The sequence below is a fragment of the Brienomyrus brachyistius genome, chromosome 17, assembly GCF_023856365.1.
Source record: "Brienomyrus brachyistius isolate T26 chromosome 17, BBRACH_0.4, whole genome shotgun sequence".
Lineage (NCBI taxonomy): Eukaryota > Metazoa > Chordata > Actinopteri > Osteoglossiformes > Mormyridae > Brienomyrus > Brienomyrus brachyistius.
Genome location: NC_064549.1, coordinates 4,221,508 through 4,238,088, shown reverse-complemented (window position 1 = coordinate 4,238,088; position 16,581 = coordinate 4,221,508). Strand labels below are relative to the sequence as shown.

The window sequence follows — 16,581 nt, the reverse complement described above, 5'->3', positions numbered from 1 at the left end:
TATTGATTTTATTAGTCTCATGGTTTAAAAGCTACAACAATCAAACTTTGCATATAGACTCAACAGCTAATTAAAAGCACTAAACAAGCACTCAACTGCTTAAATTAAGCACAAATATTTATAATTCCTCCATCTTATCATTCTCAGTGTCTTTCTACTTTTATGCACACAGGCATTTACACATTTTCCTCAGGAAATGCCCTTTCTAGTTAATATACAAATTTCCTCATTCGACTGCAAAATGGAGAGCAGAGCAATACCATTGTGTCAGTAGCATCAATGCGAAACTTTTGTTAAATCTGAAATGATTTGCAAGTCCAGCAGTCAAAACTTATCTGGGAGTATAACGAGCGTTGGAACCACACACTAGGGGGAGAAGATGGCCCAGATGTAAGTCTCCGGGGCTCCAGTATCACTAATTGGCATTATTTCCAAAAGAGCCTAGATCACAAGGTGCAGGTCAGCCAACCTGTCCTTTAAGGCCTCTGATTTGACTAGTTAAGTTCGGCACGAAGCAGTCCTCTTCCATGACCCACTTCTATAAGTCGCTCCCTAGACATTTCCTCTTTGTCAGGATCCCAGAGCCCCTGCACATCTGACAAGAACAGAAATGTAGCTTTGCCAGGTGGGGGTAACTAGAAACATGCTTTTCATTAAGGATGAAAGGAGAGCAGCAGCTAAATTTTATGCCGTCCAAAGCGTTTTTTCACCCATATAACAGCGTATGTTGAACGTTTACGTCTCTCCTTGGAAAATGAAGCTACAGTGACGTTCTCTGCCAAGACAAAGGTAATTTCTCAGAGTCAGAGAAGCCTGCCATCTCCCCAAGGGGCCAGTCAAATTGTCGTCGCAACATCTCATACTTCATTAATCTGGATGTCTTTCCCTCGTGATCATCACACCCACATTTGAATATGACATCTTGGACTACAGAAGAAATTTGGGTAACGTTGTCTTTATATTATTCTGGTTATCTAGATGCCCTGTCAGTGTTAAGCTGTATTTTTGACGAAAACATTGTTGAATATGGACTAAAATGTGCATTCTTCTGTTGCCCCATGTTCTTAAGTCTTATTAAATAATAATGAATTAAACCTATATAGTGTATTTTAGTTTTCAAAGGCTATTAACCTATGTGTTTACCAGAGAGTGCTGACTCAAAAGCAGCTCCCTGAATTCCAATCTGTCGCTCTGGTGTTCAGTTTAAAACCGTCCACCGTGTTTAAATGTACATTGTAGTCGAGATTGTTTCCAGTCTTATTTTGCTGTGGCACTGGCGGCTTTGGAAGCCCCCCCCCCACATACACACAGACACACACACGTAGGGTATACCTATCCTTATGGGACCCGCTCATTCACTTCTATGGGAAAAATGCTAATGCTAACTATGACAACCTTAACCCCCACCCTGCCCTAACCATAACCATAAGTAACCAAGCAAAATACAAGAGTTTTTTCATTTCTAGTTTTTTCATAGCAGTTACCGATTTTTATAAAATTGAGTTTTCCCTTACGGGAAACGTATACATACACACACACACAGATACACATATACACGCACACACAAACACAGACAGATACACGTATACACGCACGCATATACACACACACACAGAGACACACACACAGATACACATATACACACACACACAGATACACGTATACACACAGATACACACATACACACACAGAGAGACAGATACACGTATACACACACAAACACACAGAGAGAAAGACGTACACACGCGCACACACACACAGATACACGTATACAGGCACGCACGCATACACTTTTTCTATTGTGAAGAATAACCACAGGAGTCTAGAAATTATGAGAATAAGCAGTTTTAGACAAACGCGTGGGCTATACACATACACAAAGAGAAGAGGGAAATGCTTTCTGGTACAGAAAGACCAACAAACTGCTGTTAATCAATTGTTTTATTCTCCTTTCACCATAAGTTTTGGACTGAACAGCACACCGATGAGCGACGGGAGCGTTTTTTGACCTTCCCCGGGATTTTAATACTGCAAGAGCCGTAGAAATAGAATGGCTCGGAACCGAATAAATGTACGCCTATAGCCTATGGGGCGCACAAAATACTGTAAAGCACAGCTGCCGCCCAAGCAGGATTGGCTCTGTGAGGCGGCAGCCCTCCCGGACGTCTCTGTGCCTCGGAAGTTTGATAAGAACAGCGTGCCTTTTCTATTATGCTGCTGTAGATGGACAATAATTCCCATTGGCACCATTGTTATTTGAGTTTTTGGACCACAAAATACGGTGCTTGAATGCCTGGTGAAGTTTCCAGTTGGACACGTGGTTTTTTTCTTTTAAAACAGGAATCGTTTTGGCCGGGAGGCGGAGGACGGCCTCGCTGCAGTAAAGAGCGTCGGACAGCGCCGTTATCGCCGGGTTCGCTTTGTTTTGTTCCTTCATCGTGGCATTTTTGTTTCGCGATCGTGATCGGATACAATTCTCCTGTCAGAAAGACCCCGTCGATCCTCGTTACGTACTCAGTTTGAAGAGGAGTTACGGCTTGTCTTAGGAAAAAACGCCGGCTGATTTAACTGGGCTTTAACTGTTAGACTACCGGGAAAGTCGCGTACAGGTAATATGTGCCTTACTTTTTTCCTTGTGTATTTTTTTGCACACTGGTTGGATTCATGATTTGGTCACCTGTGTGCTACAAATATTATGCGCAGAATAATGTGTTCTTCAGCTCTATCGTATCAGTTTTTGTTTATTTGCATCTTATTTTAGATGGACTCGGGTCTTGGATAGATTTAGTAATTTTTCGCGAAACCCAAGTGATACAGAGCTGAGTGTCTAGTATGTGCAGTGCATGACCCGCTCTAAAATTGTTGCCCGGTGGCTGTACACTGATTTACAGAGGACTCAAGAAATTAAACGCCTGACTTAATGCTTTCCCTGGTCGACCTAATTTATCCTCCTCTCTCGGCAGCGAGGTTGTTAGCATTTAAAGAGAGCTGGAAATTGTGCATATCAAGTACTCTACCAGGACTAGTAATTGTACTCTGAGGAACTGTCGCCCCCTCCAAAAAAAGTGTGTACACCTGTCTGAGGGTGGCAAAGCGATACCGTAAGTAAAGCAGGCAGATATCTATTTTACACGTATCGTTTTGCAGTACTGAGTTCTTTTTCCCTCCAGGTAATTCGAACAGGCTGCGGCTTATGAGTCTCAGACATAACATAAATGCTGCCCCGTCATCCTATGCGTCATTGTTCTCCACCTTGTACACACATCTCCACAGTCACTGGGAGGTGATTGAATTGCTGGGATCAGGATCTTGGAGAGGTCTTGTCATGGTACCTCTGTGAAAGGTATTTATGCTGACTCCTAGCAAGGAAAGATAGTTCTGTATAAGTGGAGAAAGTGCCCTTCTGTGAGCTGTGATGTTATGGCTTGAGAGGGAGCTTGTCATTGGTCCAGCGGGGGCCCATGTAAGCCCCCAACAAAGCTGCTTTTAAGGAGCTGACAGGAAATGAAGATCTTATCTGTGACCAGATGAACTTCTAACCTCTCAGCGGAGATGAGCAAACACATTCATACTGCCAACTGCGCTAATGAGACCTCTGTTTTCCACACTCTTGCCTCTTAATAAACGTAGAGTACTGGAGTGATTAAGGATTTACTGTGTCACGCGGTGGGTGTGATGCTTTGATTATTGCCCCGAGTGTCATCTTGGGCTGGCAGCAACTGCTTTGGCATCTACGGTGTCTCTGAGTTCACGTTCACTCGGCCTCTGTGATGTAAAACGCTGCAGTGTCAGTGTGTTTGATGACCTGCCAGACGTGTTTTCTGTGTAAGATTGCCTGTACACAGCATGTGAGTGTGTGTGTGACATGCTGCGGTTCGTATGTCACCACATTTCGAGTTCTTTTTGGCTGGAATGACAAAGCCAGCTGGACTTGTGAGTGAGTGTTTATTGCATGTCTTTGTGCTGGGAAGGTCTCGCCTCCCAGTAATAGCCTGGGTAGATGCTTGGGGTGAGGGAGTGGGAGACACTGGCTCAGCCTGCTTGACGTTGTGTACTGAAAACGAGAAGAGTCGGCTATAGCCAGGTGTTGTCCATGTGTTTCAGTAGCTAGTGGCATTTTTCTGTGATGTCATTTCTTTTCCACCTCCTGCCATGAAGTTTATCATAAACTGTCCCCCCACCCAGCTGGCGGTGGATAGTTTCCCACTTGGCAGGCTGGCTGAATCTCACAGGGCTCCACCATGATGGCAGCAGTGGCTGGTTTTATCATATTTTTACCTGACTGAATGCTGTGTGTATTTCGAGGACCCCGGGGTCAGGGAGCTGAGCCAGCAGTAGATGGCATCAGAGCTCTCGCTTAAAATGTATGATGCAGCAAATGCTTATGAAGCAAAAAGAGTAAATAAAACGAGTTAAATGGGACACTGGGACTCTCAGGTTACTGGACGCTTCTTCCTGTTTGCTCTTCTCGTTCCAGTCGTGGTCAGCTGCTGAACGGTTGTCGGATGGGAAAGGCTCTGTTCTTAGCTTTGCAGTTTCACTCTTTCAATAAATAAGAGTTTTCTGTATAATCGCTTTCCTGCGGCCCAGTTCCGTCGTGGAGAAGCGGCCGGGAGAATAATGGGTGGCTGGAAGTTTCCCTCTGAGATCTCTGCTCTGAATGTGGTACGGCTGTCCTGGGACATCCTGCATAAAAAATACAATAGTGGAAACGCAAGAAGGTATTGAATGTCATTTTAAGTATGTCGCTCAGCTTGGGATCATTAAGCCTGAATCATACCTGCTGTTGGTCTAGATCTGGGCAAACATAAGTATCCTTTTCTGTTCACTATAAACCACCTTGTAATGATGCTATTTTGATGCGAGTTTTGGGTTAAATCTATAATTCCTAACCTGCTCTGCTGGGTCTCACAATATTTGGGGGGGAGCTTTGCATAACTGTCTCAGAGAGTCTTGAATCCAAGCCCACAGTCCTGCCCTCCCTGGGGGAGGGGGGCAGCCCCTTTCCCCACTCCTCTGCAGGGATTACCCATGCTGAAAGGCCGCCTTTGTGTTGGCTGGGCTGGAATTCCTGTGGAATTCCGTGTCTTTGGGATGCAAACGGCCAAAAGTCAATGGAACATCAGAGCAGACCCTTGGTGGAAGATCATGTTCACAATGGCCCCCATGTATTCCCCCCCCACAGACATACACACTGGCACCTGGACAGTTCTCCGTATTGCCAACATTAGGACATTTTGAGGCCAAAGAAAGAGCAATCTCTCAGGATGAGATCCAAGGCGGAGGCTCTCAGGATGAGATCCAAGGCGGAGGCTCTCAGGATGAGATCCAAGGCGGAGGCTCTCAGGATGAGATCCAAGGCGGAGGCTCTCAGGATGAGATCCAAGGCGGAGGCTCTCAGGATGAGAGGAGCTGTTTGTTGTGTTTTTTTGCTTTTCTTTGAGGATTGTTACTGCATTTATTAATAATAGTCCACGTAAATCTTATGGATTATTCCTGTAAATGGAGAGAGTGATGTTTCCTTTGCCTGGGCAGCTGCGGGCTGTAGTCTTCAGTGGGCTCACATTCTGCACTTTGAAATGACCTGCTATAAAAGTGCCTATGAAACATTATCTTTAGGCCACCTGATTATGGAGCTTCACTGGGGTGTGGAAAGAGGACTCCTCCTGTGTTGGTGCAGCTTAATTTGTCTGCATTTCACCACATTAAATATCTTTTACGTGGTCCCCCTTTTAAAGGAATAGATGTGGAGGTGCACCGATTCTATTTTTCCAATGCTGATACAATCCGGATCCATACCAAAGCTCTAGTAAATACAAATTAAAACATGTACGCCAAAAAATTCTGTAATTAGGCCACTAGAAACATACATAACGTACTGTTCCACCTTGTTTGTACATGTTGTTTTAAGCATTTTGAGGTATTTGTAGTTCTGTAATTTGAATATCTTCCAAGTGAGGATAAACGAGAGGTTAATACTTAAAATGCCCACCGTGTTTCTCCCACTGACAACAGCATGACTTACACTTCTCTGTCATTCTCCCACTGGCTACAGCGTGACTTACACTTCTCTGTCATTCTCCCACTGACAACAGCGTGACTTACACTTCTCTGTCATTCTCCCACTGGCTACAGCGTGACTTACACTTCTCTGTCATTCTCCCACTGACAACAGCGTGACTTACACTTCTCTGTCATTCTCCCACTGGCTACAGCGTGACTTACACTTCTCTGTCATTCTCCCACTGGCTACAGCGTGACTTACACTTCTCTGTCATTCTCCCACTGACAACAGCGTGACTTACACTTCTCTGTGATCGCAGCCCCTCGTGTATCACAAGCTGTAGCGTGTGTGCAAAACAGCTCAACCTAGTGACTCCTAGATCATCTATTGCTTTTTTCATATTACTTTTATTGTCTTGCACGATTGCGTGCAGTTTATTTCGTGGGTTTTGACATCACAGCAGGCGAAAGTCACTGCACTCACACTCACTGAGTGGCAAATCGTGAGTGGCAGCGTTAGCGTTCAGCTTGAATGCCGCAAAAACATAGAAAATGGGAAAGAGCCGTCATGAAATTGTTTGTATAAAACGATTTAACAAAAAATAGGAGTTATCTTTTGACAGGCTACCGAAAACTAAAAAAAGTAAATATTGGACATAGATCGGTTACAAATGGCTGATATCCGATCTGTCTAATAGGTTTGGATCAGTGCCGATAAAGATCCTGAATATGGGATCGGTGCACCTCTAAATAGATGTTTTACTTTATTATATGAGGACACATCCAAGCGTAGTAAAAATGCAACGCACCACCATGAAATAGCAGTAAGATAAATGAGGACTCTGAGTACCCCGCCGATGACAGCTCATTGTGCTTGGCAGGCTTCTCCTCGCTGTCCACTGCTCGCAGTTTCCACTGTGTGATTGTTGGTCAGCTGGGATCACTCGCACTCATTTCCTGGATGACGAGTGGAGACTGTGGAAGTGCTTCTAGTCCCATATGGACAGCTGTGGTCTGCTCCTATCTCTGGAAGCCTGTCTGAGCCGGGCCTCAGCCCACCGGAAGCAGCCTCACAGGAAGTCCACGTAAAGATAGTTGAGCTGCCTGGTGTCTGGCGCTGCCTTGCCCGATATGAGCGCGGCTGTCTTCAGCTCCCCAGGTTTCCGCTGCCATTCTGCCCAGTAGCTCAATAGCTGCAGGCCTCTGGATGTCCTCCAGATTGTTCAGCGCTTCATGGGGGACGCTACAGTCACCTCACATATTCGGGAGGAAAATTGCACCATCATCATAACGGTTGGAGTGTCAGCGATGCCCGCTGATATCTGTGGCTTTCGGAATGTGGTTATGCTGCTGCTCCACATGCACCGTTTGTGAAGTATTACTGTTACAGTAGCGCAGCAGCCAAATGATGCAGGTCTCACAAACAGCGTTAAAGCTGTTTCAGCACCAAGCTGTGACAGTAACCCTACAATGTATCCCAAACCCCTGTTATATCACCTATTCCTGGATGTAGCTGTTTGTCCTAAGCCTGGTATAAATAGCTTGCTTACACCAGCTAACAAATGTGAAACCTGTGTTTTGCTGTTCTGAACCCCTTTGCCGAATGGCTGTCTGGGTGGTTGTTCTTCCTCACTCCCCCTTCACAAACTTGGCTGTCTGGGTGGCTGTTCTGCCTTCCACCCCCTTCCGAATGACCTCCTGGGTGGCAGCACCTTTGTGCTTGGGCTGCCAGCCCAAGATGACACTCAGGGCAATAATCAATGGTGGCGAATGGCTGCCTGGGCGGCGGTTCAGCCTCTCTCCTGAAATGTAGGTGTAAGTCAGGGGTGGCAAAGTGCCGGTGTGTATGCAGGTTTTCATTGCGACTCCCTAATTAGCTTACTAATTAGATGACTAATTGGCTGAAGAGTCGTCACACCTGGGTGTGAACAGTTGATCTAAAGGTTACCCCAAAAACCTGCACACCGGCCCTTTGCGGATGAGATTGGCCACCCCCGATGTAAGTGGAACTTTTGATGTTGCTTTGGCCCATCCTCACCCTCTTCCCACTGCTGGGAAGGTGGCTTTGAACTTGATGACTGCACCCTGCCACTCCACCCGCCATTACGACCCTTTGTGGCATTTGTGTCACCAAAGACCAGCCCAGAGGAATAAGCTCTTACACCTTGGGAATGGGCAGAGGGGTTAGAATGCAAAGCAGGTGTGACCCACTTGGCTTGGTTCCCATAGGTGTGACCAAATTGTTTTTTTTTCTTTAATGTGGTTTTTGAGGTATGTGAAGCTTTTGTTTGAAGCTGGATATAGGCAGGAGGCAGTAAGGGGAGGTTGCTGCTGGCGAGTGAGGTGTGAGCTTGGCCCACTTCGGCATCGGAATGCTACACGCTCTGTGGTGACGGTGCACGGCTGGGGCTAAACGCTACGCGCTCTGTGGTGACGGTGCACGGCTGGGGCTAAACGCTACGCGCTCTGTGGTGACGGAGCACGGCTGGGGCTAAACGCTACGCGCTCTGTGGTGACGGTGCACGGCTGGGGCTAAACGCTACGCGCTCTGTGGTGACGGCGCACGGCTGGGGCTAAACGCTACGCGCTCTGTGGTGACGGCGCACGGCTGGGGCTAAACGCTACGCGCTCTGTGGTGACGGCGCACGGCTGGGGCTAAACGCTACGCGCTCTGTGGTGACGGAGCACGGCTGGGGCTAAACGCTACGCGCTCTGTGGTGACGGAGCACGGCTGGGGCTAAACGCTACGCGCTCTGTGGTGACGGAGCACGGCTGGGGCTAAACGCTACGCGCTCTGTGGTGACGGAGCACGGCTGGGGCTAAACGCTACGCGCTCTGTGGTGACGGCGCACGGCTGGGGCTAAACGCTACGCGCTCTGTGGTGACGGCGCACGGCTGGGGCTAAACGCTACGCGCTCTGTGGTGACGGCGCACGGCTGGGGCTAAATGCTACGCGCTCTGTGGTGACGGCGCACGGCTGGGGCTAAACGCTACGCGCTCTGTGGTGACGGAGCACGGCTGGGGCTAAACCCTACACGCTCTGTAGTAATGCCACACAGTTGGAGCTGAACCCTATACGCTCTGTGGTGACGCTGTACGGAGGGCCTGTGCCTGCCAGTAGAGGGCAGAACTGCGCCTTCCTGCACTCCGCCTGTGTCTGTGCCTTTCCTCTACAATGTGGCTCTTTCTCCTGAGCTGAATGTCCAGCAGCTGCAGTTTATGACCCGACTGTCCCTCCTGTGGTGAGGACTCTTGATTCGGCATGCTTTCTGGGGCCAGGCTTCAGCTCCTGCTTCATTTGGTTGATGGGTGTGGAAGGAATCTGGTTTCCTATTGCCGTAGGTTTTAGTGACCTCCTCCTATCCAATGAGGGGAGCAGCGAGAGCAGCCGCAGGAAGTATTATGGATGGATGCTGCCATGCTGTCACTGAGGGCCATGCTTTCAGGTCCTCACTCAGGTCCTCACTCAGGCCCTCGTAGGGTCTCCGTCTAGGCAGGTAACTCTCCACGTCTGCAGCTTCCGGGCCTGCAAACAGCCCCAGCCTTTTCATCTTCTGTCCATCGGTTGGAACACAGGTATGTCAGCATGCAAAGTTCTAGGCCAGTTCTGGGATTTAGAGACTGATCACAGCCACTGCAGAATGTCAAGTGACAGGCTCTCTGTGGGGCCTTACATCTGAAGAGGTCAAATGCTCAGATTTTAATCTGTTTCTAATTTTACCCTATTTCTGTCTGTCTCCCTGCCCTATAGGCCACCTCTGTCTCTTTCTCTCTCCTCTCTCCCCTCTTGTTTCGCTTCCTCCTCCTTTTCTTCATAGCCGCAGGCTGCTTATCTGCGTGCTGACTGGAGGGTTGGAATGTCGGGCTAAGCCGCCTTAGCAAGCGTGGACAAGTTTGGCCCATGAGTTGAAGCAGGCATCCAGAGAGAACAAGAGACGCAAACAGACAGACGCAGACAGAGACAGACAGAGGGCTGTTATGATCCTGTGTAAAGTCAACAGCATGCTGTAGAGTAAGAACAAGGGCACAGCTTCATGGTAAAACCTTCAAAATGGAGACCTTGTCACCTTTACAAAATTGGCCAGAGGTAATGATTCTTGGTATCTCGTTTCAGTGGTGGTTTCGTTTGCTAAATATTATATAGAAGAGCTCTTTGTTTAGTCTTGATTTTTCTTTCGCCCTGGATGTGTCTTTGTTTTAATAATATGGTGTAAATAACGGTAGTGAAATGTTCCACTCTGCTCCCATGGGATGTAAACAGAAAGGATTTTTGGCAACAGTAACTATAGACTCTGATATCAAATACTAAGAGAGCGTGGGATCCTACAGCGGTTCAGAAATACTCCGTTACAGTGCTATAACGTAAGGACAGTGTGTTTGCGTTCAAGGTAGACGCTCAGATCTTCCTGTTCATGTTCTGTGCTCTTTCTCTGGGACTTGCTCTGGCATGAATTCTTCTCTTTCGCCAGAGCACATTACATACCGTCTGCACACTGTGTGTCATCTGCTTAATCTTACCAGAACTTTCTCATAAATCGCCTGCTGCTTAATTTCCAATTGACTTTCGATTTCCTTTATAGACAAATGTGTTGTTTTGTTCTCTGAGCTTTTGGGGGCGTCAGTTATTGCTGAAGCTTCTACATTACGGTAATGGAATTTCCTGAGGGGCATTCTGAACCGGGGGAGGACAGGCGGGTTCTCTGAGTCCTTGGCAGCCTTGGACAGCCCTGGGGGTATGGGGGTGCTGGTGGGGGAGGTGGGCTCTGCGTACTGGATCGTAGTCTCATCTGAGTGACTTGCTTGAATGAGTGATTGGGGGGGGGGGTGCTTCTGGCACGCAGCTTGGCTAATGATCGTTATGGAAACTATTATGACCTGTTGTGGCTCTTTGTTCCCGTTGTGGAGTGTCATCATTTCAGCAAGCAGATGTTCGGAGTGTTTTTGTTTGCCTGAAACGCTGTTTACTGCCTGTTACTGGTTCACATGGTGGACTGTGGTGAAAAGCTAGCTCAGGATGGCATAATGCCCCCATCTCTCAGACTGACTGGAGAAACATATGGGAGTTGTTGATAATTCTTCTGTTCTTTTAGTGGAAAGGATGGATTTAGCAAAAGGAAACTTGGTAAGCTATGGGTCTATTAAGGCAATTAGGTTTGTTCTATTATGAGTAATGAATGAGTTAATGAGGTTTTTATTATATGGTTGACAACACAGCAGTCACCACACCTGCGTTCTGCTGAATAATTGCCAGCATCTCTTGAGAGTGCAGCTGTCTCATGTGGTGTTATGGAAAGGTGCAGTGAAACCATTCAGGAGTATGAAACAGCCTCGTGTTTCTCTGCAGGAGCTCCATGTGGGTGAGGGTGTGACTGACACTTTGGCAGGCATGGAGGGTCTGATGCGGAGCCGACCCGAATATGGGAGGCAGGCACACCAGTGCTTCCAGGTGGGTGCTCGGGCCTGTCGGTGCCTCCAGGTGGGTGCTCGGGCCTGTCGGTGCCTCCAGGTGGGTGCTCGGGCCTGTCCGTGAATGATTGAATCATTTATTCATCATTTATCAAGTCGCCTGCCTGGGGTAAATTTTGCCAACCAAGGGTCTTCCAGTATATTTTCCTGGCTATATTTCTATACACAATATATATTTTTATAATCATTTATATTTTTATATTTTTTTCTGGTAATTCACTTCCTTTTTTTTTTACTTTGTGCCACTGTTTTTGCTTAAGATTCTCTTAGCATTGCCATTCAGCACATTTAGGACACGGAAAAGATGCGTTGGACTTTAAACTGACATCTTTTTACCTTGTTTATCCACAATATTTCTGACATAAATGCTGTTTTGGCTGCTGATCACCTTCTTCACTGACATCCGAAGTTTACCCGCGTCTAGCAATGTAGGGTCGAACTTCCGTCCCGAGCAAACCCTCAGATCCTCTCAGATAGGAGCTCCATGGCCCAGGAATGAGCAGCAGTCATGGAAGATCTCACCTAGGAAGAAAAACGTCCCCATCAGTACAGATTCACCTTTCATAACAAATTTCCTGTCAGTGTGAATAAAATGCTGTCATGTTTTATCGGTGACCACAGAGCACCCCTCTGGACCTGATCGAGATGGAGAAAGGACTGAAGGTCCAGTCGGAGCTCCCCCACCTGGTCAGTCTTGGAAGTGGCCGCCTCAGCACTGCGGTCACTCTAATACCTCTGCCTGAAGGTGCGTGTCCGGCGCCGTTAATCACCCGGAGCAGCTCTTCCCAGGAGTCTCCGGTTCCTGTGACCTTTAGAAGGACTCCTAAACTGAAATAAACTCACCTGTGAGCTGGCAAACTGTGCAACTGTAATCTGTTTAATGGTCTCCCAAGCAACCACATTCTGTGTACCAGTACTGTAATGTAACTACATGCTATTACCTACCTACCCACCTACCCACCCACCCTCATCGCCTGAACCGTTACCCTGGGTTTGATGGGGAAAACTAAATTTATTACAGAAATGAGTCAAGCAGATTTTGCATAATTTGAGTCTGTGGTCACTTTTCAGAATTAGACAAAACTGACATTCATGAGAATGACCTGTATACTCCCCTTTGTGTTAATTCTACATTTATCTAGGCAGTTGATGTGTAAATATAAGTGTTTTAATGTTAGAAAAAAAGTTGAATCCATTCATAGTGCATATATATATATATATATATATATAATATACTCATTGACAAAAAAAGTTAAGCACCCAGAAGTAATGGTCCGATTTGGATGTAATCTGGGACGTGTGCAAACCAGCGATGGGTATGTACATGATTCAGTTTTGATGGAGCTGGCTCGTCTAGTCACCAGACACAGAGGATGCCTTCTAGACGCAAACTCGTAAACTGCCTAGCATGTGGGGCATGCAGATGTCACAGACGCCCAATGTTGGAACCAATGGGCAGGTGAGGTCACCCACACATGTCGTGAAATTTCCGGTCGGCCAAAACGGAGCACACCAAGGGAGGGTCGTCGTATTGTGCGCCGAGCATTACAGATCCCTATGACATCTGTGCCTGCCATCCAGACACAGGAATTTGACTTTACCACACCCTGTGTCATCCTGCAACGTGTCTCAACGACGACATTAGCCGGACAATGGGTTCACCATCCCAGGCATAGGCTTCCATTAACACCAGAGACTGCTGCGACAGAGACTGCTGCGTTTGGAGTGGTGCCGTAACTGGGAGGCATGGAGTGATGATGTGACGTTTTACCATGTTCATCGATGAATCTCGGTTTTGCATTACCACAGATGACCGTTGTATGCATGTATGGCAGCGCCAATGGGAGAGGACCATTCCTGCCAATGTTGTGGAGAGACACACTGGTGTTACTCCTGGCATCTTGGTGTGGGGAGCCATAGGGTATGACATCATGATGTGGGGAGCCAAAGGGTATGACATCATGGTGTGGGGAGCCAAAGGGTATGACATCATGGTGTGGGGAGCCAAAGGGTATGACATCATGGTGTGGGGAGCCATAGGGTATGACATCATGGTGTGGGGAGCCATAGGGTATGACATCATGGTGTGGGGAGCCATAGGGTATGACATCATGGTGTGGGGAGCCATAGGGTATGACATCATGGTGTGGGGAGCCAAAGGGTATGACATCATGGTGTGGGGAGCCAAAGAGTATGACATCATGGTGTGGGGAGCCATAGGGTATGACTTCAGGTCATCTCTGGTAGTGATTCAGGGGATCCTGATGGCACAGTGCTACATCAGTGACATCCTGCATCCACATATCTTACCCCTGTGTGTCTATGGACTGCCTGCATTGTATTGAGGTCCACTTGTGGCCGGCCAGGTCCCCCGATCTTTCCCCAATTGACATGTGGTATCAGCTCGGACGTCTTAGACCCAGTGCCAATCTGCAGGATCTTGAGGGCCAGTTGCAACAGCTGTAGGCCGGCTTGCTGCAGGAGAGGATACAGCGGCTGTACGACTCCCTTCCGCACCGGACCCAGTGGGTTGCCGCACCCTACTGACATGGGACCAGCAGTGTGCCTACTCTGTTGTCCGTTTGATCTGATGATGTAATCATTGCGATAGTCACACGACGTTTCACCTCGTGCAGATTCATTTCCACCACTCTGTCTGGGTGCTTAACTGTTTTGTCACTGACTGTGTGTATGTATATATAATATATATAGAAATAAACTCAGTATGTTTAACACCTAACAAGGCTTGAAGTTATGCTAAGTAACAACTAGGAGCTGGGAGGGAGAAAAAGTGTGGACTTTCTGGGGAGAAACACAAAGTTCAGTTATATAAGCATATGTTTCCTTTAGCCATTTGAATCTGACACCGTCGGTTTAGCAGGTCTGACCCATGTCATTAACCTCCACAACACCTGCTGTTTGTGATGTCCCCACAGGCCATACCTCGCTGGGCAGTGGACCCGGCATGGACATCAGCATCCAGGGTCCTGGCGTGGAGGCGCAGCATTGCTTCATTGAGAACCGGGCAGGGAACATCACACTGCATCCCTGCGGTACCCAGTGTGCAATTGACGGGCTGGTCGCCTACACTCCTGTGCGCCTCTCGCAAGGTACCTGGAGCAGGTGTTGCATCTCACGGGCTGCGCGCTTGATCCTGTTCTCCCATCTGTTAGCAATGGCCTGGTGTCTGTAGCGGTGTCCTCGCTCGTTCAGAGTCTCTCCATCTTTCGATTAAGGCCGAGTGTCTGTGACGGTGTCCTCGCTCGTTCAGAGTCTCTCCATCTTTCGATTAAGGCCGACTGTCTGTGGCGGTGTCCTCGCTCGTTCAGAGTCTCCATCATTTGATTAAGGCCGAGTGTCTGTGACGGTGTCCTCGCTCGTTCAGAGTCTCTGCATCTTTCGATTAAGGCCGAGTGTCTGTGACGGTGTCCTCGCTCGTTCAGAGTCTCTCCATCTTTCGATTAAGGCCGGGTGTCTGTGACGGTGTCCTCGCTCGTTCAGAGTCTCTCCATCTTTCGATTAAGGCCGGGTGTCTGTGACGGTGTACTCGCTCGTTCAGAGTCTCCATCATTTGATTAAGGCCGAGTGTCTGTGATGGTGTCCTCGCTCGTTCAGAGTCTCTCCATCTTTCGAATAAGGCCGGGTGTCTGTGACGGTGTCCTCGCTCGTTCAGAGTCTCCATCATTTGATTAAGGCCGGGTGTCTGTAGCAGTGTCCTCGCTCGTTCAGAGTCTCCATCTTTCGATTAAGGCCGCGTGTCTGTGGCAGTGTCCTCGCTCGTTCAGAGTCTCTCCATCTGCAGTTCCCATTAGTATTATCGTTTTGGTTTTTTGGGTTCTTCCCCGAGCACTGGTCACTGCTGGCTGCCGAGCCAGCTCTCAGCATGCTTGGGGGCCCTGGAGGGGCAGTGCTTAGCTGTCAGGGCTGATCTCCATGCGTCTGGTGAAACCCAACCCGCACACCCCCCACTGTGTCCGGTCAGTTGGGGCTGACGGCTGTTCGCAGAATTGCTGCAGTGGTGTGGTTTGTGGGGGTGAGGGCATCGCCCTGCGTATCCATAGCGGGCCACAGGAGACGCCCGTGAGTGCGGGATGTCTCTGTGGTGGTGTTTATGGGTACGGTAAGATGATTCCCATTGGGGGTTTATGAGGGTTCTTTGTGCTTTAGCCGACCCCCCCCCGAGATGTTTTCGAGCTCCCGTCATCGGCGATCCATTTATCTGGGTCACCCGTAAGCAGATGCATCACCGGGCCCAACACGATCTGTCTGTATTGTCCGACCTGATCTCGCGTGATGGCGGATGTGCTGGCAGCGAGTCTTTGAACATAGGCGACGCCTCAGCCCATAATCCCCCCATCCAAACGTAAGTGTTCCACACGCTTTGATGCCCAATGCCTGTTTTACCCTGCCTGTGTGATGGAGCTTTTGATGCTCCGCTGTCATGAGGACCTGTACAATATCACTCTACACTCAGTTTTAACCAAGTTTTAAGGTTTGCTGATGTGTGGCAAAAATACATTTCGTTAAGTATTATCTTTGCTAACTTTGTATCCTCGAGGAGCTCTCTTAGAAATCTGGTCTGCTTTCTTACTCTGCTTGTTGGGTCTGCACCCCTTGTATGGTGCTCCTGACTAATATGGGTGTAGGATGTAGCCTCCATTTAATCCTAACAGCTTCCCAGATCCTTTAGATTATGGTGACAGCAGAGATCTGGGAATTGGCGCTGTGTTTTTGGGAGCTGCTCATTTTCTGACTCAGGTTGAGTTTTTTCTCAGCCTCATAACCTGGATATATTTATGTGGTGGACGGCCTTCCTGAAAATCCAAGTTAAACCGGAGCTATGATCTTATTTCGCTTCTGCAGGGTCACAGAGCTCCTGTATAAGATTACGCTTCTATTCCCGGCCAATGTGATCGGTGTCCTGTTATGTGTCCCTGCTTCCTGCTTCCATTTCATGCATGTTGTTCTGTATGGTGTCTCTTTCTCTTTTAAGAAGGATTATTCAGTTTTGAATTGATCTACTTAGGTTGGGCGTCTGGCTAAAATGGTTCTTTTAATCTCATAAACCTTCCAATCATTGGTTGGAGTATAAAGATTGTATCCTGACAGAAA

At 48.0% G+C, this 16,581-nt stretch overlaps 1 protein-coding gene across 17 annotated transcripts in view; it reads left to right on the top strand.

Moving 5' to 3' along the window:
* Window positions 1-1,633: 1,633 nt before the first annotated feature.
* LOC125712236 (pleckstrin homology-like domain family B member 1) overlaps window positions 1,634-16,581 on the top strand; it is a 40,053-nt gene continuing 25,105 nt past the window's right edge. For 3 of the 17 annotated variants that reach the window (XM_048982077.1, XM_048982070.1, XM_048982066.1), the window contains exons 1-4: window positions 10,806-11,125; window positions 11,348-11,449; window positions 12,091-12,214; window positions 14,406-14,579. In XM_048982077.1, the coding sequence (XP_048838034.1) occupies window positions 11,060-11,125; window positions 11,348-11,449; window positions 12,091-12,214; window positions 14,406-14,579 (466 nt within the window). In that variant the 5' untranslated portion in view covers window positions 10,806-11,059. Of the gene's footprint in view, window positions 2,610-4,477; window positions 4,722-5,185; window positions 9,580-9,754; window positions 10,091-10,804; window positions 11,126-11,347; window positions 11,450-12,090; window positions 12,215-14,405; window positions 14,580-16,581 lie in introns of those variants that run through there. The other 14 variants (XM_048982080.1, XM_048982081.1, XM_048982074.1 and 11 more) reach the window with 10 other exon arrangements.